The following is a 27,681-nucleotide window of genomic DNA, read 5'->3' as shown; positions in this document are numbered from 1 at the left end:
GCGACCGCTTTAGTAGACGGAGACTTTTGAGGAGCGGTAAGGCACAAAACTACGTCGTAAGTCCACCAAACCTGGGGCTCCTCTCGGACTTCTTCTTTTAGTCTTTACGGTGGGCTCCCTCAATCAATAGTCGCCCTACGTTTTGATGTTTTACAGATGGGCTAAAGCCGAGGATTAGCGTTGACGGATGAATTTGAATGTGTGAATCGTGAAGTGAATGTTATGTTCCTCCGTTCGACGTGGATTTTATGCATATATTATAAGACAAGATTGGAAAAATGGAGGCATTGGCCCGATTTGGCAAGTGGGTTGCTTGATTCACCATTCTTGCCTGTGGCCTAAAGAAGTTCTTTTGACGAAAAGGGGGGAATCGCCGCCTGTAATCGTGACACCCTTTGGAATTTTGGTGAAGACGCTTCCACTTCCAAACAGGAGCACTCACGCCCACCAGATGGAAACACTGCTCACAAGTCATGTTATTGTTGTTCGTCTCGTTAGAAGGCTCCGTTTGTTTCACGAAACATGAACGATTTAAATAGCATTTTTCTTAAAAATGATCATTTATATGATTTGAAATTATTAGTCAATGGAACATATTTTCGTTGTGGATAATAATTTATGATTAAATATTTTCGTGAACGACAAAAATATTTTCTGTTCGTTTAAGTTTGTAAGCGATAAGACAATCTTTTAAGGAAAATATTTTTCGAATCCTTTATTTTTTAAGAAAATATATTTTAAATCGTTTATTTAAGTTCGATAACGAAGACATGTTTCATTAGCTAATCATTTCAAACCATATAAACGATCATTTTTAAGAAAATATTTTTCAAATAATTCATTTTTTGCGAAACAAACGGAGCTAAAATGTGAAATATTTGACGTTTCCTTTAACTAATTCCACTCTAATGAAGGAACTAGCAAGTTTTCTATGGTCGGTCATGTGTTATCCGTCTAACAATAGACCATTGTCCTGCTATTTATATATACTATAGTTGGAGAGAGTGAAAACCGTCCAAAAAATCATAAACATATTATACGGCAGTTAATTCAGTCCTAAACTTTTCAAAACTGTCAATTCACTCTTAAATATTTAGGCGATTTGCCAATCTAATTCTTTCGGCTAATTTTCGCGATAAATCACCGACGTGGAAGCTGGCCGTCTATATGACATTATCATCGCATTCACGATTTCCGATCAAAATTAGTCGGAAGCATTACATTGGCAAATTGTCAACAAATGTAAGAGTAAATCAGCAAATCGTCGAAATGTTTACAATAAAATTGACAAATTGGTAGCTTAACTTACATACGGCGTATGCCCATGAGAAATCGGAAATAGCCGCTGGTTTCCTGCTCGAACACGAGGGAATGTCCTCCTGTTGCCGCTAAAGTTGAAACACGAGACATATAAGACCAAACAATTGCGCTCACCACCTTGGGTATATATTATTTAGTCGACTATCTTCGCAGCAGCGTCAATCTAAGTTATTTGGGATTCTAAGTAGTTAAGCTACCAAATTGTCAATTTTATCATAAACCTTTTAACGATTTACCAATTTAATTCTAAACTTTTTGACGATTTGCAGGAATTCCTTTTTTTTACTCTTACTTTTCACAGAAAAAAGTAACTTACTTATGGGGTTGCAGGGCATTCCGTGGCCCTTCAAATAATTTGGGTCTTTATGCTCATGCGGCCATGTCCTGGATTAAGACTTGTTATCTGCCCATTGGGCCCGTTGCCCAACGACAATATAACATCGAGCCTAGGTCGGCCTCGGCAGTGGCCCAGGAGCAAGGGACTGTGCTTGGCACGACCCCTTTTTGCTATCAGGCCTGGCCGTTGAAGGCCGCCGGCATTGCCCGTTGGCCATCTCTCACGACGCTCCGTTTCATCTTCAAAAGTTTCCTTCGGAACCCTTCCTTGCGTGGGGAGAGAGAAGGGGGACTGTGAACGCCCTATTTCAGAAGCCGAAGAGGTTCCAATGACATCTCTGTGAATGCCTTACTTCTTTCATTCACGAAGGTTTTATTAGTTGAACTTTGACGGCTCCTTTTTCCGATGATCACTCATGGGGCGTGTAGCTTCGCTTTTGGTACTTAACATCTTACAAAGGACACAAAAATAATAATGAACCATACTAATTTGTCAATAACACCACATCCCTCTAGACTTGTGATGCTGCCGCAGCCCACACAAAACCATTTTTGTTCTTTATTCTTACGGGCCGAGCAAGATCCAGCCCGATCCACTATCCGGCCCGTGACAGTCCAACCTGGCCCGCAAGGGAGCCCGTTACTAAAAGTACAGGCTGTCAATTTTGTTCCCCGTACTTTTGCCAGCCGAACAGAGCCGTATTACCGCCTCTCTCTAAACCAACGGCTGAGATCAGTCCTCTGAATCTCGACAACGCAATTGTCGCCCCCACGGGACCACTCCTCCAAAATTAACCCCCCCGACCCTCACAAAAAACTCTCTTCTCCTTACAAAATCCGTCTCCCTCTCTCCGTCAAATGCTCTCGAAAGAATCGAAGAATCAAAAATCAGAAATCAAAACCGAAAGAGGAAGACCAATCCAAGTCCAGATCTAACCTCTGCAACAATGGCGACCGCACCATCGGCACGCGAGGAGAACGTGTACATGGCGAAGCTGGCCGAGCAGGCCGAGCGCTACGAGGAGATGGTGGAGTTCATGGAGAAGGTCTCCGCCGCCGCCGAGTCAGAGGAGCTCACCGTCGAGGAGCGCAACCTCCTCTCGGTCGCCTACAAGAACGTGATCGGCGCCCGCCGCGCCTCCTGGCGCATCATCTCCTCCATCGAGCAGAAGGAGGAGAGCCGCGGCAACGAGGACCACGTCGCCTCCATCCGCGACTACCGCGCCAAGATCGAGTCCGAGCTCTCCGGCATCTGCGCCGGCATCCTCAAGCTCCTCGACTCCCGCCTCATCCCCTCCGCCGCCTCCGGCGACTCCAAGGTCTTCTACTTGAAGATGAAGGGAGATTACCACCGGTACTTGGCCGAGTTCAAGACCGGCGCCGAGCGAAAGGAAGCCGCCGAGAGCACTCTCACCGCCTACAAGGCCGCTCAGGTTTGTCCGTTCGGGCCTCGGTTGTGTAATTTGGTCGAATGATGCCTGCTAGATTACGCTCACTGGAGTTGTTGGGACCGTAAAATGTGGATCCCGCAGTACTTGCTAATTAGATCTCGTGCATATATTTTGATTGATCAGATATTGCGTGATTCTTAGATATCGCATTGAATTCGTAGGACATGGATCTGGCAGCATAGATCCTTAGATCTCGTATGCGTACTTGACCGATCAGATTTTGCACAAGTCGTGTTTGCGAAGAGGAGCTAATGATATGTCTACTTTCATGAGATAGCGTCTCTCGTTGTACTTCTTCTGGATATATGCGTAGATACACTAGTTAATTCTCTAATATGCACAATCTATGTGCTCTCGTTATGATTGTTATGCTAATCATAAGGCAAGCTGGGTATAATGTCAGTTTAAGGTGAATGTGATTAATTTCCTTTGTGGCCCTTGTACTTTTGCATGACGAAGCAGATTGATTGTGTTTGCAATTTGTTATCATTTGCAGGACATTGCCAACACGGAGCTGGCTCCAACTCATCCAATCCGGCTTGGACTGGCCCTCAACTTTTCTGTTTTCTACTATGAGATTCTGAATTCTCCTGACCGTGCTTGCAGTTTGGCCAAGCAGGTAAGAGGCTTTTGATTGAATCAATGCTTGTCTTAGCTTATGAGTATGTAATGTTCCGTAGTCTTGGTTTTCAGAACACTCTTTTTTGGCCACCAAAGGAAAAATTGGTATCTTTTGAAAGCTTTTAAAATCATGAAAAAGTTTGAATGCAAGTGAAATGGCACAATTTTATTAGCATCTCTTTGCTTGATGAAATTATAAATGCTTGGCGTGCTCGTGACTTGTTCTATTGGCCTTCACTGGGACAGGCTTTTGATGAAGCAATTGCTGAGTTGGATACACTAGGAGAGGAGTCTTACAAAGACAGCACTTTGATCATGCAACTTCTTCGCGACAACCTCACCTTGTGGACCTCCGACATGCAGGTCCTGCCTTGTTTCTCTTTGGACTAGTCTCCTATCAATTTTCTTTTTTAAATGCATGTTTCTCTAGTTCCTTTCATTTCATGCACTCTAGAAAGGCCAATTTGTTTCTTATCATGTTCTGCTTTTGCACAGGAAGACGGTGCTGACGAGATTAAAGAAGCACCGAAGCCTGATGAACAGCAGTGAGGTCTTGACTGTTGCTCGCTGTCGAATTTCTCCATTCAATGCTTTTACTCGGAGAAGGTGCTTGTTGCTGATTTCTCTTTTATTCCGAAGTTGGAGGCATCATCGTCTCTTTTAATTTGTTTCTGGTTTTAGTTTGTCCCATCAATCTCCTCATGTGCTATTAATTGTGCTTTACTTTTCTTGGAGGCATGGGCCTTCAATTCTGCATTAAGTGTAGCAGATCTCTTCTATTAGATTATTCATAAGACTATGTGACTGATGATATCTTCTTTCTTTGTCAATGAGATATTTGATTCAATGTGCTATCAATCTTTAGTAGGGGAAATTTTTTGGTGGAATCTCAATTTCCACGAATGTCGCTCAACTTTTAGACGTGTCTGCCGACAAAAATTTCCTCGATAAATTTTGCTTTAAGGATCTGGTATTTGATATGCTAGCTCAGTGGGTGGACCTTTCATACTTCATATCCCAATAGTGCTTGGTTCGTGCATTTACCTCATATGAAAAGTATGAATGCTTTTCCGTACTTTGGAACTTCGCTTGCCTAAAATACTTGGTTACTGATCGAATTTCTTCACGTTATTATCCTGCAATATATGGATTTTTTTACTAAAAAAGTTGGAATAGTTATGGCCCTCGGCAGTTGTAACAGTCCTGTTACACTTTAGATGTTTTCATCATCTTTTGAAGCTAAGCAGAGTCTTTAAACATGTGGTGATTAACTCTTTTGCGGCCACATTTCCTAAGGGCCTTGATTCTAACGGAGAGTGTCTCCTTGACTCACAAGGCAACGAGTTGTTCGCTCTGATAGGACTCCTCTTGGACGGATGGATAGCCTTTGTTCAAATTCACTCTCTACGAAATTGGCAAATCAACAGATTTTGCTTGGGGTCAATTCACTTTTTTCGAACTTCGTTGCTCACTAACCCCTATGTTGAATGGTAAGGTTTATGAAGTCTATATTGCTTTCCTGCGGCCGCTGTGGATCGATGGGAACTAACACTAGTATAGAATGGGCATAAACACATAAAGATAGAGAGGTGCAATATGGATTACTGCTACTTGAATAGTAGACTAGTAATTTAGATACCGACATGATAATGTAAATAGTTTCTCATGTATCCGTGTAGTTGCTCGTGATTTGTAAATAGGCATTCCTTATACCTGTCTACAAGATAGAATTGTCAATAGCACTTAAATTAGTTTATGCTTGGACTCTGATTGGCGAGTACTCTCGGTAATTTCTACCCACATCATTTCACCGACCAACGTCAAAATCCATAATACACAAATGAAGGAAATGAATAGCAACACATTCTCTTGTTTTCTAAAGGATATTCTCATTATTCTAGAACATGCAAAATGTTGCAAATGATATTGACCCTACATAGATCTGAACTGCGCCCACAAAGGTGCGATCTTCTCCAGGATTGATATGCAACTCGATTGTCCACTCTCGCGCGAAAACGCCCGGCCGGAGGTCTTCCTTCACCTGCAAGGCCGATAGAAACCGGCGGGTCTACTAAACAATAAAGGTGGTAGTCATCTCAACTTTGATTGCTCGGAAAGACCCAAAGCAAGATCGCGTCTTTTGACTCTAGTCTTCATAAAGAACGACAAAGTAAGGATATGCCCATTTGCCCAAATGAAATATGGTCCTTTCAACCCATAAAGCGGCCACTACACACCAGACAATAATTCACTTCTTTGGTTGCGGTGTCTGCACAAAGCAAGAGAGAGTCCCACATTATTGAGAAAGGCTCACCTTTCGAAGGCACTGACGGCAAACTTGCGTTGGAGGGCCGTAGTCGCACCGTACTTCACATCCGACGAAAGGAAAAGTGATTCCTATGCGCACCCATGTGTCTCGTCTCGTTTAAGGTGTGTAACAGAGACCATTAAAAGGAGGTAAATGCCTAATGGTAAGTTCAGAGGATAATCGCTTTCGAATTAACAAAGAAACCAAGAAACACTTCTTGCTTCAGTTTACATACTGTATTGATGTCCGTTTCACACGCACTCCTTTTTTTTTTTTTTTTTTAACTTCACTAGCATCAGCCAAATTCGCACCAAAATCAACAAAGCGTATATGAAATTAACCTCCCTATCCTCCGGACAATGTACACCTCCCCCCACTTAAAAAACAGGAACTTTGGTAATCTTCTGCCCTGTGACAGCTTAACCTCTAACCTCTAACCTCAAACCACGCCCGTAACTAACGTCCCCTGTCTGTGGGGCTCGGCACGGACACCGTAGGAGACACGGGGAGCTGCGGAAATCCCAGCTGCCCCGACGTCGGCGAGAACAGGAACCCCGGTGAGAGTGGAGGGTAGGCCGACCGCGGCGAATTCAAGCACCCGAATGGCATCGGCGAGGACGGCGGAAGCTGCGACTGTGCAGCTTGTTCGGGCGGAGGAGGGATCGAATCCTGGCCAGAAGCCGCCACCCGTTGCTGCTGCGGCGGCGGCGGCGGAGGAGGAGGAGCCAAATTGCTCCACCGGGGCGAGGCCAGGGGAGCGAGCGGGCCGAATCCGGTGAACTGATCGAGCCTGGGATCCACGGCGGCCATCGAGCTTTGGAGGCGCCGCATGTAGGCGGACACGGGCGATTCCGCCGCCGCATGTACGGACGGGAGCGGCGGCAGTGGCGATAGGGGGGCTACTGGTCTTCCCATAGGGTTGAAGCCGGAGCTAATGACGTGGTTAGGGTTAATAGTCGCGTTCAAGGAGTTCATGGGGTGAAAGATGTTAGGATTTAGCATGGCCGACTGCTGCTGCTGCTGCTGCGTCACGAGGCCGTTGGGACGGTTGATGAGCTGCGCGAGGGGCGGAGGTCGGATCCGATGTAGGCGAGAGCTCGGCGGCTTCGGAGCTTGAACCGGCGGTTGCTGCGGCGGCGGCGGCGGCGGCGGAGTGGGGGCTCGGTCGTGGGCGGTCGAGCCAGTGAGCTTCTGGACGACGTCGCGGAAGTCGTTCTTGTTGATGTTGTACACCGGCGGCTGCTGCGGCGGCTGAGCCTGGGGCGGAGGCGGAGGCGGTGGCGCTTGAAGTTGCACCGGCTGGTTCTGGTTGACCACGGCTGGACCCTGAGCCAGGGGCTGATCGGGTTGATCGGGGAGCGAGTCCAGAGGGTGTTTCTTGAGGGGGGGCTTGGAGATCTTGTGGGAGAGCTTGTTGACGTGCTTGAGGTAGTGGTCGGAGTTGGAGCTAGCGGCGCTGGACTCTGCAGGGGAATGATGGGTTTTCTCCATTTTCCGTTCTTGGGTCTGGCTCGGTTTCTCTGCAGATCTGGGGGTAAGCAACAAGCAACGAATAAAGAGAGAAAAAGGAAGGGACTTTGAGGTTTTTTAGCTGCTTCTCGAAGAAGAAGAGATGGGGGCATAAGTAAGCAACGGAAAAAGGGGTTCAGTGACTCTTTGCTGGTTCTCACTTTCTCGAGAGAGTTGAAGAGGAAGGAAGGAAGGATGGGCGGGTCTAGTTTGGTTTTCGAACGGGAACTAAAAAGAAGAGAAAGGACATGACCCGCAAAAGAAGGCACCCCTCTCTCTCTCTGTGCGAAGAAGAAGATGCTGGGAAAAAAGAAAGAGAAAAAAAATGGGAAGTGGTGCGGGAACGTGAATCGTCATTTTGTATTGCCACGGCGAGGACTTGAGGAGGCTGGGAGAGAGAGAGAGAGTTGCATTACGGCGGTTCACGGGCCGGGTTATCCAAATATCTCCTCCCGCATCAAAAAGGTCCTCTCTTTGACCAGTCAAAGCTCGAGTTTTGTCCTCTTCTGGGATCCCCCAGCCACCAAGGGTCCCCACTCCCGATTGCGCTGCGGCGGGCCCCCACATGCAATCAATTGGGAGTGGGGACAAAAATATAAAAACACAGCATTGGATCAACGAGTTGAGTCTGGACCCTCCGCGAGAGGGATCGAATCTCTCAAACGAGCAAATGTCTGCCCCACATCCTAAAATTTTTCGAGATAATTTCTCTTATATTGTGCACAATTAGAAAATGTCGAGTAGATATGAAAATTATGAATGGCCCCCCCCTTTTTCTTTCCCATTTTCTTGTGTTATTTTTTTTTTTTTCGGTCTCTCTAGAATCTTCAGCGTTAACCGAGGGAAATGAAGGGAAGTATTAAAGTAGTAATCATGGGACGAGCGAGATGCTGAGGCAGTAATAATAATGATAAGTACAGTAATGACAGTCTTATTATAAGTGCAGTAATGCGGTTTTTTATGTGCGGGGGCGGTTGGCTCCCTACGGTGCGACGACCACACGGCATGGGTGTCTGGCGAGCGAGAACTTGTGATCGTCCGGGAAGGAAGTGAAACGAACCACGAAACGCCGTCCCATGAATTTAACAGAACGGTGCACCACCGTGCAGCCGCCAAAAGCTGCGGCGAAGGTCGTCCCTCGTCTGGGCCACATCCATCTTTCATCGCCCGCGCATCGCCATGAAAAATCCACGCGTCGCGATATGAAATGCAATTTTTGAAAATTAATTTCATTTTAAAATAGAGTTAATGCCACAGAAAATTATAAACAGATATATCCGTAATAAATTTACCTTAAATTATATTTTTAATCATAAAAAAATTCAAATTAATACACTTGTGATAATTTTACTTTAAATTAGTACATCCGTGACAAGTTTGATCTCTGTTATTTTTCGTTAAATATAACTGTTAAAGTGCTAAGTTGTATGACACGCGGTAATTGACGGGGTATACCAACTTGAGATTTTTACCCTTTTATTTGTCACATATGTATCGGTTTGAAATTTTTCGTGATATTTTTTACTCAATTTAACGGATAATAAATTTATCACAAATATATTAGTTTGGGGTTTTTATTTTTCATGGTAAAAAAAATTAGTTTAGGATAAATATGTCGCATGTGTACTGGTTTAGGGCTTTTGATGGTCAAAAAATTAATTTGGGGTAAATTTATCACAACTTTATCGGTTTGGAATTTTTCGTGGTCCAAAAAATAATTTGAGTTAAATTTGTCACAGGTATGTCGGTTTGTGATTTTTCATAATATTAACCATTCAAAATAATTGCAATGATTAAAGTCTTTGTATCGCATAATTCCGTCCTTGAGATCGATGTGATTTTCATAATTGAATTGGCAAGCGAAACAACAATAAAGCAATCAATATTAGGCGTCTTTCCAAATGACGAATGTCGTGAAACAGAGGTGAAGGCTTTCTTTGACTCTTGATTAATTTGGAAACAATAGTTAGTGTTTTTCTCATTAAAAAAAAAAAATGGAGCATCCCTTTACTCTTCCTGTTATATATGATTGCTACATCAGGGTATTTATGCACTAATTACCTAAGGACTATTTAGATTCGTATGCATATAAATTTGTATGTGATGTAAAGCTAATATACCGAAATCTGTGTTAATTAACTTTTTATTGGCTGTTAGATTTATTGTTATATGATCAAAATCTTGGATTATGCCGTTTATATAAATTACGTTCGACGTGTCAAAAAATCTAAGTATAGATTCATGCACACCTCGAGAGTAATGTACTTGTCACAGGTCCAAGTAAATCACGTGAAACTTGTTGTGCCATTAAAGTTTATAAGTCCAATGGTTTTCGTACTCGTATTTTCTTGAATTATAGAGATAGATCACAAAAATCGACGTATTTCGTATTGATGTAAAGTATTTCATATGAGTTGATCCGACGGCTATTTCCCATAATATGATCTTTCGAAATCAATAACCTTGCATTTGTTCCCATCAATTAATCATGCGTACGTGGACCGGTCCCTCTCCGAGTATAAGTGCAAACAGCAAAGTAGCTCCATAGGGATCTAAATGTAAAGAGAAAGAAAAAAACACGAGCAATAGTGTGGAATTATTATTATCATTATTGGTCATAAGCGAGAGAATACGTTGTCATTTCGATTTGTATAAAGCATATGAAAAGAGAACGGTTCAACATGGCCGAGGGAAAAGGAAGAAACGAACCGTTTAAGCCTTTCAGACCGGAAAATCCGAACCGGCCCGTCCATTCGCGGCATCGCCTGCCTGCAGTGCTGTCTCTGCCAGAAGCCGAAGATAAACTCTCACCCCCTCTCTTTTTCTCTCTCTCTCTCTCTCGCTCGCCGCAGAGTCTCGGACCAAACCATCAGTTCGGGCGGACAGGGGGTGACGAAGATGAGACGAGGGTGTTGCTTCGGTGGCACCACCCTACACACCTTGAAGCTCGCCACTCTTCCTTCTCTATCTCCTTCGTCGCGCTTCGTCCTCAATCCCATAACTCCAGTCTTCCGTTCTCCACGCGCGCCCCTTCGCTTCTCGCCCATCGGCAGAGCCCTCTCTTCAGCTCCGGCGGTCCAACCCGCCGCGCCTTCCTCGTCGAAGGTCGCGACCAAGACGATTTCAGATGATCAGCGTAGGTTTCAATAGTAATTTTCTTTGGTTTCTCTCGCCCAAAGATTCGATCTTGCTGCTCGTAGAGAAGTAGCTTTTTGGTGATTGATTCGTTGCTTTTCTCAGTTGCGAAGCCGCAGTGGAATGCGTCGATCGACTTCAAATGGATCAGGGACAACAAGGACGCCGTTGCCACTAACATTAAGAACAGGAATTCAAATGCCGACTTGGAGCTCGTGCTCGAGCTCTATACCAAGATGCTGGAGATTCAGAAGGTCAGGTTTCGATTTGAAACTTTAGTGCCTTTTCACTTTCAGTTGCTGGTCAGGCTTTTGATGGGCGATGCACTGTTAAAGTGATAGGCTTTAGTTTGTTAGTTTGAAGTTGGAAATTACGGGAAATTTGTGTTTCTGTATCCATTTTAATTGGGCAACACGATATAAGGAGATGAAAAGTTTTGTATTGCTTTATCTTATCACGTGAAACATAGTGTGTTGGTTATGGGTTTAATGAAGGAACTGGTTTTCATCTCAATTTGAGCTAATTTTGACCCACAGATAGCAGGAAGTGGAGCGTCTTCGCGGGGAGAGGAATGTGGTCGCAAACAAGATGAAAGGAAAGCTGGAGCCTTCAGAGAGACAGAAACTTATAGAGGAAGGTAGGTTTTTTGTTTTTCCTGGCCAAGATACTAGATAAATCCAATTTTTGTGTTTAAGTAGTTCTTGCAAAGCTCTCCTTTTAGTTATTGTCTCTTTCGATTGCATTTCAGGGAAGAATCTGAAGGAAGGGCTGCTTACTTTGGAAGAAGACCTGCTTAAGCTCACGGATGAGCTTCAGCAGGAAGCACAATGTATTCCTAATATGACTCATCCGGACGTTCCTATAGGAGATGAGGATAGCTCAACTATCAGAAAAAAGGTATCCATCTTGATTTGTATCCTGGATTTTTGTAAGAAACGCTGTTGGCGATCCAAATGATCTGCATGAACAAGTGTATTCTTGAATGGTTAAGGTGGTTATTCTATAGATACACGTATCGTCCATCTGACATTACTTGTGGCAATGGTCAATGTTTACTGTCAATGTGCACCACATAGTAATTATACCTGCATCTTTATATTCATCTCACTCGTCGCAATCCTAGAACGGAGTGCGCATTGTGCTTGGAAAGATCTGTGTAGCTTTTCTAACCTGTCTTTCTCATGTAAGTTATGTTGGAGCAGGTTGGAAGTCCCCATGATTTCAGTTTTCCTATCAAGGACCATTTACAACTCGGCAAGGAACTCAACCTTTTCGATTTTGATGCTGCAGCAAAGGTATATTGCCTATTCATTCTAGGTGTTGATGCATCTCTCTCTTTTATCCGGGAAAGTGTTTTTAGTGGAAATAATCTTCCGCGGCTCTGATACATCTGCATATACTGTGATTTGGTTACTGTATGAGTTGATTCTGTTTGGGCTTTTGCTGTTTATTATCAATCGATATATTGAGGAAGAAATATTTCTTGTTTGTTTTATATATTATAGACCTGGTTGTCGGGTGGCATTTGACTAGACTGCCAGTGGTGTTTGTAATAGTACAGGCTCCTGTTACCCATTGACAGTTTATTACATTCCCATCAGTAGTCTGTCGATCTTGCCCCTACCTATTTTACCCCTCTTTCAGTTATTCTTATAATCCTTCACTTTAAGTTCTGATGACAAGGTTTTACTGTTCTTCCTCCTATTTGTTGACCTAGAATGGAGTCTAATTTTTTCGATATGTTACCCCATTGTATCCTTGTTTATAGGTCAGTGGATCGAAGTTCTACTACCTCAAGAATGAAGCAGTTATGCTAGAAATGGCTTTAACTAATTGGACAGTCTTTGAGGTTATTAAAAGGGGCTTCACACCTTTAACAACCCCAGAAATTGTGAGATCATCTGTTGTTGAAAAGTGTGGCTTCCAACCTCGTGGAGAAAACACACAGGTTTTCCCTCTTTCTGTTTAAATTTTAATGAAATCTTACAGCACTCTACATCTTTTGGTTATTATGGGCTGGGAAACTATCTCTAGAGCACTGAAATACACTAGCATGTTATGTACTGCATATGTTTTGTGACTTCATATTGAGATACCTGTACTCAAGCTGATTTTCTTTCCCTTCTTTTGGGAGAAACCTTCTAATTTAGGTCCTGCAACAAGTTTAAGATGATGGAATTGGGTCCCAGTTTATCAATAACTGCAGTAGTTGATAAAGATTTGGTAGTGTTTGATAACATTATGTTCACATTTGACAGGTTTATTCGATCGAGGGCAGTGATCATTGTCTTATTGGCACTGCTGAGATCCCAGTTGGTGGAATTCATATGGATTCCATTCTTGCCAACTCGCAACTACCTTTGAAGTATGTGGCGTCTTCCCATTGTTTTCGTACGGAGGCGGGTGCTGCTGGAACTGCAACTAGGTAAGTCAATCACGGCCTATTCATATAATCTCGTAACTCTGGCTGCCTATGTCCATTTCTGTTACACTAGATGAAAATTCTAAATGTTTATGTATCCGTATTCTCTCTGGCAGATGATTTTACTTTGTCATTAGGACTATTTAGAGTGCCCAATGCAAGTACCTGTCCCTGAAATGTGGTATGGCAACATAACTTTTATTGCGTAAGTTTTGTTTAGACGTTCCCACAGTTAAATCTGCCTGTCCACTTATAGTTTTGTACTGAGGCACTCGTATACTGCTGCCTAATAAGTTTCTGTAGATTGTAAATGAGGTTGAAAGTACATTATTTATAGTACTTTAATTGGGTCGCGGGATCAAATTGATGGTCCTAGGATCATAATATAAAAGCTGAAGGCGTCTAAGTGTTACCATGTTTTTTAAGGGGATCCCGGGCTCTTTAAGTATAGGAGAGGCAAAGATGAGGATGGTTTTCATGTATTTCACCTTCTGTGGAAATCTATCTCAAGTTATGTTGTTATCATGCCTTTGCTTCGTGAGTTATTGGTACCATACATCCAATATGATTTGGTCCACACCATTTTCACACCCAAAGGGGCTTGACACTGGGCCTGATTATTGCAGACTTTAATGACGACGATACCCTCACTTATCACCATGCACTGTAACTTATCTTCCTCTCTCGTATTAACTAACAATTCTGATGAGAAATTCTAGAAAATCGCAAGAAACTCTTAACGATTTCATATATTTGTTTTCACCCTTCTCCATTTCCTTAATGGAGAAGTCCTACTTGTGTATCTTTTGTGTTTGAGGAGTGAAACTCGGAAACCTTTCTTGTTGCCAGTCCATGAGTAAGATGGGAACTTGTCGAGCAGTGCTCTCGACCAGTGGAATAATTATGTACATACACGCATACACATGTGTCCACTTTTCCTATTCGTGCTTGAGGGAAACAGGCATCGACAGAGTGTTGCTCCACTTTTTTTTGGATTGGAGCATCGCTGATCCTTTTCTCTTCCCACTTTATGGAAAAGTTGCTTCTTTTTCAGCTCAAACTACTTTTGGGGGCATTTTCGTCCTTTTCCTTGGGTAGATAGTACTCTCTGGCTGTGGAAGTAGCAACAGCCTACGATTTACTTGAATGTAAGGAGACCTGGTTGAGTAATGGAAAGTGAAACCATTGTTTTTGGCCAGAAATTGAAAGTGAAACTTTTAGTTCGCGTTGCTATCAGTTTTGCCCTGCAAATAAAAATCCCAAAGTCTGATATCTTTGATTTACCATTGCCATCTTGATATTTGATAGCCATGTTCAGCCGTTACTGACTAATGTGTCTGTCCATTCCGTGGTATCTTGCTGTAGCTTCTCTTCTCTACAATAATGTCATGTAGTTCTCTGCTTTATGAAAATTTCTGCAACTATTTAATGCAGGGGTCTCTATCGGGTGCACCAATTTAGCAAGGTTGAGATGTTTGTTTTATGTCAACCAGAAGAAAGTGATTCGTATCATGAAGAACTCATCAGAATAGAAGAAGAACTCTTCACATCACTCGGATTACATTTTAAGTACGGTTCTCTTTCACTGTCACAACACTTGTCTAAACAATTTACTTCAGGCCATATGAATTTCGAGCTTCTTTGCAGGATTTTGGATATGGCGACGGCGGATTTAGGTGCACCTGCTTATCGTAAGTTTGATGTGGAGGCATGGATGCCCGGTTTAGGACGATACGGAGAGGTTAGCTTCTCATAAGTTTTATTTGGCATTACTTCCTTCTTATTGCGTTCTTAACTTATTGGAGGTGTTTCAATCGTTGATGATCAAGTATGACTAACCTCCTCGTTATTTGATGAATCGAATTAGATATCAAGTGCTTCAAATTGTACGGACTATCAAAGTCGTCGATTGGGAATTCGGTATCGGCCATCAGAACCACCGTCATCGACTCCTAAGAAGGGTAAAGGCAACATTCCTACACAGTTTGTTCACACTTTAAATGCGACCGCCTGTGCAATACCTCGGATGATTGTGTGCATACTCGAAAATTATCAGCAAGAGGATGGCTCCATCGTGATTCCCAAGCCACTTCGACCATTTATGGGTGGGCTTGAGCGAATTACTCCAAAATCCCAATAGAACAATCTCATGGTTCGATCTGTATTTTAATTTTGACTTTTACAGGGGAAAACTGTCTGCAATTTTGTTTTTCTGTCTTTAAAATATTGAGGTAGGGGAGGCAACTGAAATTTCCTCACTGAAGGATCACGTTGGCAATATTTTGTGCCGCATTTCCATTGTTAAGTAGTCTCTTGTTAACAGACGTATTCTACTCGAGTTAATCTTTTGGAGATAGAAAAGTTGGGACCGATCCTGCTTTGGCTTATTAGTTCAAAATTCGCAGGGTTAACGAAGCTGCCTTCTCTTTCCCTAGCAGTAGTCTTTAGGTGCTCGCCTCGACTTCATTCTCGGCGCATATCGGTCCTTTTGTTTGATCTTAAGAAGGAATGACATTCTTCCATTGGCCGATTGTCACCCCTTTCTAATGGTGCAATTATTCAAAGATCACGTATTTTGGAGCGACTGCGGTTCATTTGGTTTACGAACCTGACACCATAAGGTGGTCTTGTTTTAATAGAAGGCGATATTCTTTTTGGAAGGCACTGAGAAAACAAGAGATCAAACACAATTTAACAAGTAATAGACGAAATGGTAAACATGATATCTCATAAGTTACCCCAGTCAACGCTTATTTGGGATACAGATTAATGATAGAATGGCCTCGCGAATCTATGTGCCATGGGGAATATAGCTGTTGAAGAGAGAAGTGAAAACTGGGCCACAATTTGTTTATGCCCTCTCTCGGTTGCACTTCCGAAGATCAAATATATGTGACATCTTCGTTCTATCACAATTTGAGCTTGCCCAAATCAACCCTTGGAACTGGGTAGGTGTACGCTTCGTAATTGATTTGCTGCCCCAAGCTGCTTAATTTTGTCAGAGCGGTTATCAAATCGACCTGTAAAAAGACCGGGTTAAGATCAATGTCCGAATGAAGCGAATGCGACGATTTTAAGACGTTTACATTAACTTTTCTTTTTGGCCAACAAATAGATCACAATTCGGAGATTTCGTTTGTTCTTGGGGCACAGAAGGCCATAATATTGTTTTCTTCAGCTAAAGATTATTCTTCACCACCATGGTGGCAAACATCAAGGCTTTCCCGGACTGAAAAGAGCCACTTATATAACTAACCAACCTCATAATCCGTCTGCGACACAGTCTCTCGGCTTCTTTGGTATTTTTGAACCCACGGAGACACATCTGGATCGGTGGCTAATAATGTCTCTGTTGCTTTCTGATCAGGACCCAGAAACAAATACATCACTGCTAGCTGTTCAGTTGAGAAGAAAAAAGCAGAGTTAAATGAGCAAACATGCAGAGTGTCCTACTGAGGATAGGAGATGAAAATTAGTAGTCGGTAATGCAATGAAGATTGATTTACGAAATGATTTGTATTGCCACCATACATCAGAGTTTAGCCCGTTAGACATTGAGATAATGCTAGATATATTAAGATTGATTTATGAAATGATGTGGCAAGCTTCAAGTTGCCATTTAAGAAAGTGGGTCATATTCGAAACCCAATAGTGATATGTCTCATCATTTGAGAAATCACTATTGCAAACCAATCTGCGTATTATCCTATTTCTAGACATCAACTTCTGAGCAAGTCATCTGAAAAAGTCAACACCGCTTCTTTGTTTAAATAGGGCAACCTGCCTTAGTTTCCATGCAGTCCATCATTAACTACCAGTATCAAGATTGACGGGAAGCGACGCTGAAAATGTTCAAATCTCATTACAAGACCAATCTGCAAATAGAGATCATTTCAGAGAACCATCTTCAATACTCTATCTTTGAGTTTTGACAAAATTTCCAAAAATCTATAGATGCAGAAAACAATATATGGTACAGATCTAGCTAATTCAGAGAATTAGATAAACAGAATAGAGAAATGAATCATCAATATATCTGAATGCAATGCACATCTTGAAACTCCTTCAACTGCATGTCCATTGGTTTTTGGAAAAGGTAAAAACTGCCTTGTTTTCCTGTTGCGGTTTTGTAGATGAACATCTCGGTGCATAGAGAGGATAATATGTATGGAAGTTTCGAAAATTCCTGCATAAGTAGTAGATGTTTTACTGAATATACCTGCCGAGGACCAAACCCAATGGCTGAGAATTTATCTTTCATTTCCTTCACACTGGCCTTCTCCCACTGGGGGACCCTACCTTCTGGATCTGGTTCCGCGGTGTCCGACCTCCCAAATTGTCTCTCAAACAAGCCCCACTACATAACGGGGTGATATGTAATGGGGAAATCAGAACTAAATCTATGGAAGTTATTTAATAAACAATTTGCAAAGGCAGCTATGTTTCTCATAGGTCCATTTCCAACATATTCCAAAGGAAGAATTGGCAAACCATAGGGATCCTTTTTTCCTAAACAGGTATTCAGGAATCAAGCTATTGAATGAACAGAGCAATGGTGAGCTACAACAAATGGTCAATAAACACAGTATTTTATGGCAATCGCCAGATGAAGCAGTACATACTGAAACAAAGCCTTTATCTGTTGTTAGCATGAAGCCATTTTTTGAATATTCCCTGAGAAGCTACTGGCGGCAACTAAATTTTAGACTTATGTATATCTCATCCTAATCTAGATCTCACAAGATACACTGACTATAATAAGTCCTGACAGTTCCACATTATAAATACTAAATTACTAGTTGCAGGAAATATTATTCCTTATTTGGTTGGTGTTATACACTATAAAATCCAGTGGCAAACACACATATCACGCACAATGAATTAGGATTTACCTGTCCATTGGAACCATAGGCAGTGTAGAGCAAGCCCCCTTTCTCTTCATTACCACCACATTTGCGAATGGCTGAAGCCAGAAAGGTAGCCTTGACTGCACTCTCCGCTGTTTAGAGGGAGAACTTTAATTAGAATTCCCTCCTTTCGATAAGCTCACAGAATTGAGAAACAATCCACTTTTAATACAAGACGTGAGATATTCAATGCCAGATCTCCAAGCCTAATGGCTCTAGTGAATACTTCTTCTCTAGGGTCTATTCCAGAAGGTACTAAGAGAAGTTCAGACTGAGAGCAGCATTTTAAGCTAGTGACATGCAACTTAGTGATGTAACATATACAAACCTGCATACTGTATAAGATCTGCATAGGATATGGGTCCGCCCTTGGAATATGAATCTATTTCCTTCTTAGCTTCCTCCAATAAGTTCATAGCAGCTGAAAGCCCCTTATTCTCGGGTCTGCTAATCTCTGAGCTTCAAGAAACAACAGTTCACAACATTGAATATCATGGTGAGTCTCATCTAGGAGATAAAAAATATGTAGCAAAAGCATGAAATTTTAAACTGGAAGACACACATGGGAACCATCCTGCAGGGAAATCAAGTTTTCTCCTTCTATTTTCCTCAATTAACTCTAGGTGCTCACCTTCTAGATTCTCTAAATGGAGATTTCTGGATAAGATTGAATAAAAAATGTAGAACTGCATATAAAAGCATTAAGAAAGTACACTTGGATCTCGACATTGAAACAAAGACCTCACTAGAATGTCATTCTGAGAGCAAGCCAGTTGTTTGAAGTGTTTCAAAACTCAGAAAGTGGAAATTAGGGGCCTCACTAAACCCAACAAATAGAATATTCCGCTCGCCTCTATGATCACCAACTCACATCAGCATTCACATGTTTTAATGTGACAAGTACCTGAGCCTTATGGATCCATTTGGGCCTCCAGATTTTGAGGCCTGCAAACTTAAGGGAAAATAAATCACCATCCAATCTTTACCTCATCATACTTAGTGAGACGAGGTAAAAAATTTAATGCCAATTAAGTTTCAACATGTGAAAATTCATCAGTCTGACCTTGTCATAAGTCATAGCATCATTTAATGCCAATGTCAGTAAAGACGGGATAAGATCTGGATTTCCCTGAAACGAGTCCAAGATTAAAAAAATGTTGTAAAATTATATCAGAGTGTAGCATTTTAGAATATGTAAAATGAAGTCACGATAGCCAAAGTCATATGCTTAAATGCCAATTGCAAAACAAAAATTCACCTTTATAGCCGTGTAAAGGGTGTCCTTGACATTTGCTGAGGAAAATGAAGAAGTCAATTTGATTCTGGAGATTCAGAGTCAAAGCACTAGCATAGAAAAAGAAGCAACTCTTCAATGGGCTTACAGAGAAACTCAGACCGCTGTCTGCGTTGAATCAAATCAGCAGCGTGAGCTAATTCAACAAATGATCCAGAGCTTGCTATCAGTTCCTGAGAGATCACAACTGGCAGAAACTCATCAACATCCAAACTAAAAGAATGGACCGTCATTCACACAAACCAAAAGTCAAATGGCAAACTAGAACGAAATCTTAATTGTGAACGAACAAACAAATAAACAGCCGTTTCATGGTCCAATCAAACGAGCTGCTAACAAGAACCCCGTGGCCACTCGAGACCTAACTCATTTCACACACAGAAGATCACATTCACGGAGCTCAATGTAGCCGACATATGGTAAAAACAGAACTGCACTTACAATGCCGATACTAGCGCCGACGCATTTAAGAACGTCTCGTCGGCTCAACTCCTTGCCATCGGCGACGCTATTCTCCATCTTGCAGCGAACGACAACCTGAACTCCAATGACCGGATAAGACAATAAGCATTACACTGATCAGAACAGAACAAAGCTCATCTACGCAGCGCTGAGCACGGACACCGATGAGAGCAATTCACAATGCAGATTTCGAAACGAAAGCAGGGCGGGCAAGCGCAGAAGGAGAGAAAGAGAGAAGCGCGAGCGAGCGAGCGAGCGAGGAGGAAAACTAACGGAGCGAGCGGGGGGTGCGACGGCGGCAGCGAAAGACGAGGAGTAAGGAGGAGGAGGAGGAGGAGAAGAAGCTACTTGAGCTTGAAGTGGGAGCACAGAAGGCACGGTCGAGACGAAGGACACGCCCATCATCTTCTTCCTCCTCCTCCTTCGTCTTCTTCGTCTTGCTTCAGAGATGGAGAGAGTGACCGAGAGAGTAGCGAGGGAATGCTCCAGAAGCTAATGGCGATGTGTGGAGGAGCGCCGGGCGAAGTTGGGCTGATGAGTTGGCGAACGTGTCGTGTTATCCAAACCCGATTCTCTCTGCGCCAAATCCAAACGCGGGGACGAGAAAGGTCGGTTGATATTTGACAACTAATTGGATATTATTTGTTTTTCATTTTCATTTACCTATCGCATAATTATTCAATTCTTTTCATTTTGTTAATTCATCGTCCCTAAATTAAGAATAATGTCTGGTTACCCTCAATCATAAATTTCCCCTTCACATCATTTGCATTAAACAACGTTGGTCATGTCTAATTGTAAGTTATACTTTTTTCCTTAATTTTATTGTTTCGCAATACTTTTCATTCACACAGTGTATAGTTAAATAAGTATCGACTAACTAAACTGAACAAACGAACATTTTAATACTCATATTGTAATAGGAAAGAATACATGCTACATCACTTATCACTTATCATGTACATCTTAAAGGATAAGATAGAAGTGGCAAAATAAGTATGTAAAGGGCCTTTATTTTTTTTAAGTTAGGGTTCCAAACCTACACTTATCCCTTCAAGCCCTGGGTGCATAGTGAACTATGTCAAGCAACACCAGATCACACCTTTCAATTCATAATCCTTGTCACTAAATTTCGATTTATACTCTATCTTCCCAAATTCTCTTGAATTTTGTACCAAATCGGACGGCTTTGTTGGTCGTGATCAACGAGGTCCAATAACGCAAGTCAACACAGTAAGCTAGGTAGGATGATGCATGCCGGTTCAATGGCAAGAAAGGTCGGAGTTTACAACGGGAATCATTTTTGTTGTACAGGCGAAACGTTCGTGTTTTTTTTTCCCCGGGGGTGGGGGTTTGAAAAAATGTCATTTTTTAGTAAGGTGTAAAAGATTAGCTTCCATCGACACAGTCTGAAAGGTTATGTCATTTTCTCCCCTAGATTTACCCCAAAACCCAAATAAGCTTTTTCATTAAAAATATCTTGAAACTTTATAATTGTGCATACCTTTTAGATATGAGAATGACATGGGAACAAATTCCAGATGAGGTCTCATTTATTTCGTGGTGCATAGATACAGAGCCTCTTTTTCGAAGTAATGGATCCGCAAGGTAGCCTAACATCCAAGTAATCATCATCGCACACACGTTCAGGCATGATTTCCTTCGACCTTGATGACTCGCATAGAGAAGTAGAACAGCGGAGTAACCGCGCATGAGAAATGTGGATTCCGGAAGGGCAGCAATAAGAGAATTATTGCACCCTAAATGAATTTCATCCCACCAATCTCCCTATGCCGGCCATTTACTCAAAAGATTTTGCCTTGATGATAAAACGCAAGGCCCCATCTTTAGTGATCAAACTTCCCTTGCTTGCTTATTGCAAGCGCATTTCGCTTTCTGTGCACGGCCCCCCCTTCCTACCTAATTCTAGAACTCACTATTTACAAGTTCCGCATCGCTATCTAGTCTCTGCAGTTCCAAGAGCTTGAAGTGCCGGAACCCGCAACAAATGTCGTATCTTTTGGGAGCAGTTTCCGCTCCACATGATCTACCTGATGCTAACTGATGCATTCACTTGAGGCAATTCACTCCGACATAAACAATCTGGCAAAGGATTCTCGTAGAATGCCTCCTCCGAACGAAATCTATCCATGCCCTTTGTTCCTGAGATGGGGCCTTTCCTCTTCCGTGGGGACCCTTGCCTGAAAAAACGAAGATGCCATTCCAAAATTAATATGAGATCTGAAACTTCTGCCAGCCGACGACTTTAGAAGTTACACTCATGTTAGATCCATAGTTTCTATTAGCAACACGAGTTTAGTGCACAGGTTCAGACCCCAATATACCATTTGCTTAGATATAGTGATGGCATTTCAAGGCCACTAGGCAAAAATAATGTCGTTGAGCTGTGAAGAGGATAGACAAGCTACATCTAGATTATTTGATGCAATGAAAAAGGAAAGCAAGAATTTGAAGTAAAAGGGTGACCAGACACGGTCTAGTGTAGCAAAACAAATTTCTTGGGTGGAAAAAGTCGATAATGATATTCCATCTCCATTACTCAGCTTTTAGAATCTATAAGAGCAATCAAAGCACTGCGTGGCGTACCGTCTTTTGTGGAGTTCAGCAATGTGATCTGATAACCTACTTCCTTCTTTCAGAGTCCCGTTCTCAACTTTGTCAAATAGATGAACAAGAGCTTTCCTGGTTTACAAAAGGAAAAACGTGTAAGTTTATGACCGTGGACTGATAATTCAGTGCGACAAAAAGAGAAGAAACTTAGTTGCCTGTCAGGTGATATTGTCTTTCTATGCCCCAAAAAGCGACGGTGACCTCCGACTGCCCTTGCCATATTTCCTGAGTAGGATGGAATGAAAACATCACTCTCCACAGATACAATGTAATCCAGTGCTGCCATTTGAGATGCATGATTCATAAAAGGTTCCAGCTCCTCAACTGATGCTAGTTTTTCCTGCAATAACATGCAAGAGTATCAAGTGCTAGTTTTCTACACATGCCTCCAAGTATATCATACTATTACAACTACAGCACAATCATCCTTAGAAAACCAGCACCAATGATACATTGGCACTAAAAATGGCATCGCTGTCTATGCTGTCAACGTTTTACTCGTGCTTCTACATTTGAAGTCAGAAATATCCCCATAATGTTTTGAAAATTACAATAATGGGGGCAACTCAAAATAGGTGCTGTTCTTAGTTGCCCAAACAGGCTCATGAATAGGAGAATGAAATGACATATCAAAGAGAAAATATGCTGTCTAGTTTTCTTCCCCACAACCAAGATACTACAAACATCAATAACTTCAACCAAATGATCATGATATCAAATGCCAATTGTGATAGAGATGCCCGCAAATTCTGGAGATCTGGAACATCAGAATAGGGTTCGATACTCACCAACCTGACTATGAGACCAATCAGCGATGAGCTTTGATCATTTTCAAATGCATTGGCATGATTCATACCAAAAGTGCACTCATAAGCATAAATTTATCTGAACTAGTGAGGATTGTCACTAAAGCATGCCATGTCAGGAAAAAAAAATCCATCAGTAAAAATTTTCATATATGTAACCATTAGATACAAGGACCTTCCATTCTGAATTCTGGAGAAGACCAGGCTAGGTTGCGTTCATGTTGTTACAGGTTTAAAAATAGCAAAGCAGGTAAGCTAATGGTCTTTATATCACACTAAACTGATGGCAGATATTGTACTCAGGATACACTTTGATCAAGAATTGCAGAACTGCCTACTCTACACATTATTCTAACTGAAAAGTCAGAGACAAATGAACACTGTTTGGCAAGAGCTAACAGTCTACATTAAGATTGCTCTTTCACCAATTTGGGAAATCTTTAACAGAAATGCCTCCACATCAGACAGTAAACTTCAGTGAAATAATTGGTATTAGTAGAAGACATGACACGAGGGAAAATAAGCATAATAAACAAACAAAAATGATAGGAAGGTTGAGACCTTGCTCATCAACATCGGATAGCGGGACTGTAGTTCAGTCATATGAGAGTCACCTCCATATATTTCTCCAGCAGCGATGTATATGGGTGTATGGGATGGATACCCGAGGGCTGTGAGAAAAATTGCAGCCTCCTTTGGAGTTAGAGGGCAGTATCCTTTAGATCTCTGCTCAGTAGAATTGATGTTCTTTATTTTCCAATGCAGAGTGTTCTCCCTACAAGTTCCGGGCCCATTATTAATCTTATAAGCAAAGAATTGGTAATGAGGATACTTCGTTTATGGTGCCCTTCTCACATGCACTCATACCTAATTATCCGCAGTTCTTTAGCTTCAGCTGCTGATAAACCATGTGTACACCCACTAAAGGCAAGCATGTCCTTCTCATACCGCAAATGAAGAGCTATATAAGGACCATAAGATCTCATCCGCTCAACCAGCAACTGCAGTGTTTATGGAAAGATTAGCATGTAAAAGTTACAGGACACTAGACAAAAGCCACTCATAGATCGAGTAAGTTTGAAAGTTACTTTCCTACCTTTCCCATTGCTTCAATATGGGGTGCAAAACGAAGGGCTTCATAACAAGCGCGACACCGTAGCTTTTGAATGGCTGATGGAAGATTATTATTTGCAAGACGAGAATCTGACTTTGATGCCCGTATTACCTAGTTGAATTGAGTGTATCCGATCATTGCACCATTAGATAGCAGAATCATGGTAAAGGTTTCTGTTGAATGTACCTCATAATATTCCCACATGCCAGCTATCTCATTGTGATAGTAATCCATGCCAGACCAACTTTTAAATTCCTTCACTAACTTTGTGGTTTTAGCCAATTCCTTGGGAAGCTTCTTTACAACTTTAACATCATTAGCTAAAGTGCTTATAAAATGTTCTTCATCAAAGATATCTGAAAAGTTGCTGCAAATGAAGCACTGAGATCAGTTTTTAACATATTCTGTCGAATCTGAGCCATAACAGTATCTTAACAACAAACAGATTAAGAGGATGAATATCATGTTACCTAGAATCTCGCCAAAAAGAACCTTTATCTAGTTCGGGAATCACCAAAGTAGCATTTATTATACGAGCTACGGCAACCATGTCACATATCTGCATAGAAATCAGATTGCTTTACAGATCCATTCAGCAGCAAAGCAAGGTTAATCGTCTTTAGATTGATCATAAAGATAATCGGGCAATTCCATATGATGTGTATAATGTAGATCGTAGACCTTCTCAACCAAATGACACTAGAGGTTTTAATGCTGGCAGCAAGCTGTCAAATTAGGAAGTTTAGAGTGCAAAAGGGGACAAGTTTTATTTCACAGTGTTCTGATCTGTTCAACCCAGAAACTGGTGCTAGTAATTTTTGAAACTTTCATCAGATACCTTATGACAAACAAAGTAGTCAGATGATTGCTTATTTTTTCTGGTGGGATTGGGGAATGGTAAACAGCCTCTCTACTTCCTCTTACATTTCTTCATGATACATGGAGAAAAAATGGAATAAGCATCGGAATGCTCGTAATGTATTCAAAAGGGGGAGAGCTAGATATGAAGTTTCAAAATGTTGTCATCAGAATCACTCACCGACGAGCATGTTAATGGAGATTCCTCACTCCATATTTACATTGTAATGATAACAAGATGCAATTACTTTGAATTAGTATAAGTCTTATCAGTACAAGGAGCATGCACACACCCCAGCTCGCATCTGATTAAGTCCTCCATTGGTATGAACTAGAAGGTAACCTTGCGATGCTGCAGGAACTGACAAAGGAAAAACTTTTAAAACATCGTTAGAAAGAAATCTGTCCAACGAAAACATGAAGACAACAAGCATCTCACCTGTATAATTTGTGCTAGGATCTATACATGGCGTGAAATCACGGTTTGGCGGAGGCTTCCAGAGCTTGTCAAAATCCAAACTCCAGGAAGCACTGTTCATCTGTCCAGTTCAAAAAAGTAACATGTAACGAATGCATGACACACAAGATCGCTCATCCCTGTCCAACTAAATCTGCCAAATTCAAATCCTAGCATTTCCACATAGCCCTTGAAGCACGAATCAGTTGATTCTGATCACAAATTTGGAAGAGCATTTCACTTCAAAACATTACTTAAATTACCAACTCTCTACTTTTACATGTATCTATGATTCATTGACTTTTCTTTTTTCCTTCTTTACAACTGAAAACGGCTATAAGAACATGGTAAACGTTATAGCGTGAGATATGCAAGACCTTGCGAGAAGAGCCCGGATTTTTGGAAAATTGAGGTGGAACGAGTTCCTTTGTCCAGCTCTGCTCACTCCCCTGCCTCTGGTATTGCTGCACAATACAAGATAAAAACCAGATCATTAATCAATCCCAGTCAGCGATTGATAACTATTCAACTACGCCAAATCATTACGCAAGCCAGTCAACAGATTCAACGCGCTATGCCCAAACGCAAAGAAACAGAGTCCAATGCCGAGTCAATGAAGCACCAAACGACGAAACGAACCGAAAGCACATTCAAATGGCCAATATTTGCTCTTCAGGCTGCACGGGAACGGCGAAGAACAACGGAAAGCAACGCCGAGATCGCACCGATTTTCGGATATGCACGCCACACTAACATGGACGAGCACACCAACCACAGAGAGAATCGAAAGATACACGATCGCAACCGAACTAAAACCCTAACCAACCAATGGCTAGAACCTCCAAAACCGCACGAAAAGAGAGCAATGCCAGGAGAGCTGAAGAGAGCGAGTCGCCACCTTCAAGAACTGCGGAGCGCCGGCGACTCCGGGCGAGGGAAGCACGCGCACGTGTCCGGACAACAGAGCGACCGTAGCGACGGCGCATATGGCGCACGTCAGCAGCCTCCGGAGCAGCAGCGACAGAGCTCGTCGCCTCCGCTTGGCCATCGCCTTCGTCATCGCCTCCCTTCGGGGAGCCGGCCTCGGAACCTAAAGAGAGACGGAGGAGCAGGCGGCGCCGGCCATCGGACGCAGCCGAGGAGAACAGCGCGTGAGAGGACCAGGAGGCTCTTGGATTGCGGTCCGGCGGGGAGAGACGAAAGGGAGGAGAAACTGTGGAAACCCGTCGGGGCTTCTTTGCTTCTCTGCGTGCTCTCTTCAGTTTGCTTCTCGTTCGGTTTCGCTGAGTTGGTTTTTAAGAACGTCTCAAGCCTTTTTTTATTTTTTTCCATTTTTGAAGAATCTATTATTATTATTATTATTATTATTATTATTTAGTTTTGGCTGTAATCTAAATTCTCCAGCATCGTGAAGACCGGGGCTAATAGGAAACGGAAAACTTGGTGCAACGACGGGGATGTAACCACAAACGGGTATTTCAATATACGGTCGAGGCGTGATTGACTCGATCGAACAGGGTAAGATACGAAATGCTTTCTTCGTATGATTATGGAAAAAAGTACAGTAAAATGAGATAAAAATGATGGCCCAATGATGAGTTCGTTTAACATTGACAGCCTACGTCATTTGTAAAAACAAATTTTCTATTCATAAAAACATCGAAAGGAAAAAAAAGGAAAAGCTCTTTTTACCTGAAAGTACTATTTAGATGGTGTTAGATGCATGATGTTATGTCACTAAACCACGTTTTTTTTTTTAAATTTACAATCGTCTCGAGGTGTATAGATTCATTACAGAATATTTTAAGATGTGATGGTTGATGCACACCCCTAAATGTCTTGGGTAAAAAAATCTTTAGTGCAAAAGGGATGCATCGTCTCTTCTAGTGAAGAACTTGCGTATTCTCTTTCTCCGTTGCGTAACGATCGTGATTCCTCAAAACCACATCCAATATTACTCGTACGAATAGCTGTTTTTCGAGGTATGTATACTTTGAAGCTCTATATCATATGGTGTCCATTTTTTTATACCACTTTTCAATGCATAATC

At 42.0% G+C, this 27,681-nt stretch overlaps 5 protein-coding genes across 7 annotated transcripts; 2 read left to right on the top strand and 3 right to left on the bottom strand.

Annotated features, from left to right (window-relative positions):
• The first annotated feature begins 2,462 nt into the window (after positions 1–2,462).
• LOC115749835 (14-3-3-like protein) lies at positions 2,463–4,586 on the top strand. The gene is made up of 4 exons (XM_030686817.2): positions 2,463–3,089; positions 3,604–3,726; positions 3,975–4,091; positions 4,224–4,586. The coding sequence occupies exons 1-4, from the start codon at positions 2,604–2,606 to the stop codon at positions 4,275–4,277; spliced, it is 780 nt and encodes a 259-aa protein (XP_030542677.1). The 5' UTR covers positions 2,463–2,603; the 3' UTR covers positions 4,278–4,586.
• Positions 4,587–5,743: 1,157 nt separating this feature from the next.
• LOC115749834 (VQ motif-containing protein 9) lies at positions 5,744–7,960 on the bottom strand. The gene has a single exon (XM_030686816.2). It carries the CDS (start codon positions 7,525–7,527, stop codon positions 6,493–6,495), a length of 1,035 nt encoding a protein of 344 aa, XP_030542676.1. The 5' UTR covers positions 7,528–7,960; the 3' UTR covers positions 5,744–6,492.
• A 2,389-nt stretch (positions 7,961–10,349) lies between these two features.
• On the top strand, positions 10,350–15,445 carry LOC115749883 (serine--tRNA ligase, chloroplastic/mitochondrial). 2 transcript variants are annotated; one of them, XM_030686894.2, is made up of 10 exons: positions 10,350–10,681; positions 10,786–10,934; positions 11,224–11,317; positions 11,429–11,577; positions 11,883–11,975; positions 12,449–12,628; positions 12,939–13,105; positions 14,537–14,671; positions 14,750–14,843; positions 14,970–15,445. In XM_030686894.2, exons 1-10 carry the CDS (start codon positions 10,444–10,446, stop codon positions 15,240–15,242), a joined length of 1,572 nt encoding a protein of 523 aa, XP_030542754.1. In that variant the 5' UTR covers positions 10,350–10,443; the 3' UTR covers positions 15,243–15,445. The 2 variants fall into 2 exon arrangements, with proteins under 2 accessions (XP_030542754.1, XP_030542755.1); XM_030686895.2 differs by lacking the exon at positions 10,350–10,681 and having other exon boundaries at positions 10,793–10,934; positions 11,217–11,317.
• A 337-nt stretch (positions 15,446–15,782) lies between these two features.
• On the bottom strand, positions 15,783–20,354 carry LOC115749885 (thylakoid lumenal 29 kDa protein, chloroplastic). The gene is made up of 11 exons (XM_030686897.2): positions 20,039–20,354; positions 19,745–19,840; positions 19,392–19,476; positions 19,268–19,302; positions 19,073–19,138; positions 18,914–18,954; positions 18,338–18,468; positions 17,995–18,101; positions 17,322–17,459; positions 16,363–16,497; positions 15,783–16,122 (listed from the first exon to the last, which is right to left on the bottom strand). The coding sequence occupies exons 1-11, from the start codon at positions 20,168–20,170 to the stop codon at positions 16,012–16,014; spliced, it is 1,077 nt and encodes a 358-aa protein (XP_030542757.1). The 5' UTR covers positions 20,171–20,354; the 3' UTR covers positions 15,783–16,011.
• A 1,000-nt stretch (positions 20,355–21,354) lies between these two features.
• Positions 21,355–26,917, bottom strand: LOC115749882 (O-fucosyltransferase 7-like). 2 transcript variants are annotated; one of them, XM_048274722.1, is made up of 12 exons: positions 26,530–26,917; positions 26,009–26,095; positions 25,614–25,713; positions 25,468–25,535; positions 24,787–24,875; positions 24,503–24,683; positions 24,299–24,427; positions 24,070–24,203; positions 23,764–23,992; positions 22,552–22,736; positions 22,373–22,468; positions 21,355–21,966 (listed from the first exon to the last, which is right to left on the bottom strand). In XM_048274722.1, the coding sequence occupies exons 1-12, from the start codon at positions 26,689–26,691 to the stop codon at positions 21,813–21,815; spliced, it is 1,614 nt and encodes a 537-aa protein (XP_048130679.1). In that variant the 5' UTR covers positions 26,692–26,917; the 3' UTR covers positions 21,355–21,812. The 2 variants fall into 2 exon arrangements, with proteins under 2 accessions (XP_048130679.1, XP_030542753.1); XM_030686893.2 differs by having other exon boundaries at positions 23,764–23,977; positions 26,530–26,916.
• Positions 26,918–27,681: the final 764 nt, after the last annotated feature.

Source organism: Rhodamnia argentea, chromosome 2 (assembly GCF_020921035.1).
Source record: "Rhodamnia argentea isolate NSW1041297 chromosome 2, ASM2092103v1, whole genome shotgun sequence".
In the NCBI taxonomy this organism is placed as follows: domain Eukaryota; kingdom Viridiplantae; phylum Streptophyta; class Magnoliopsida; order Myrtales; family Myrtaceae; genus Rhodamnia; species Rhodamnia argentea.
The sequence above is the reverse complement of the archived record's forward strand: the minus strand, read 5'-3'. Positions and strand labels throughout refer to the sequence as shown.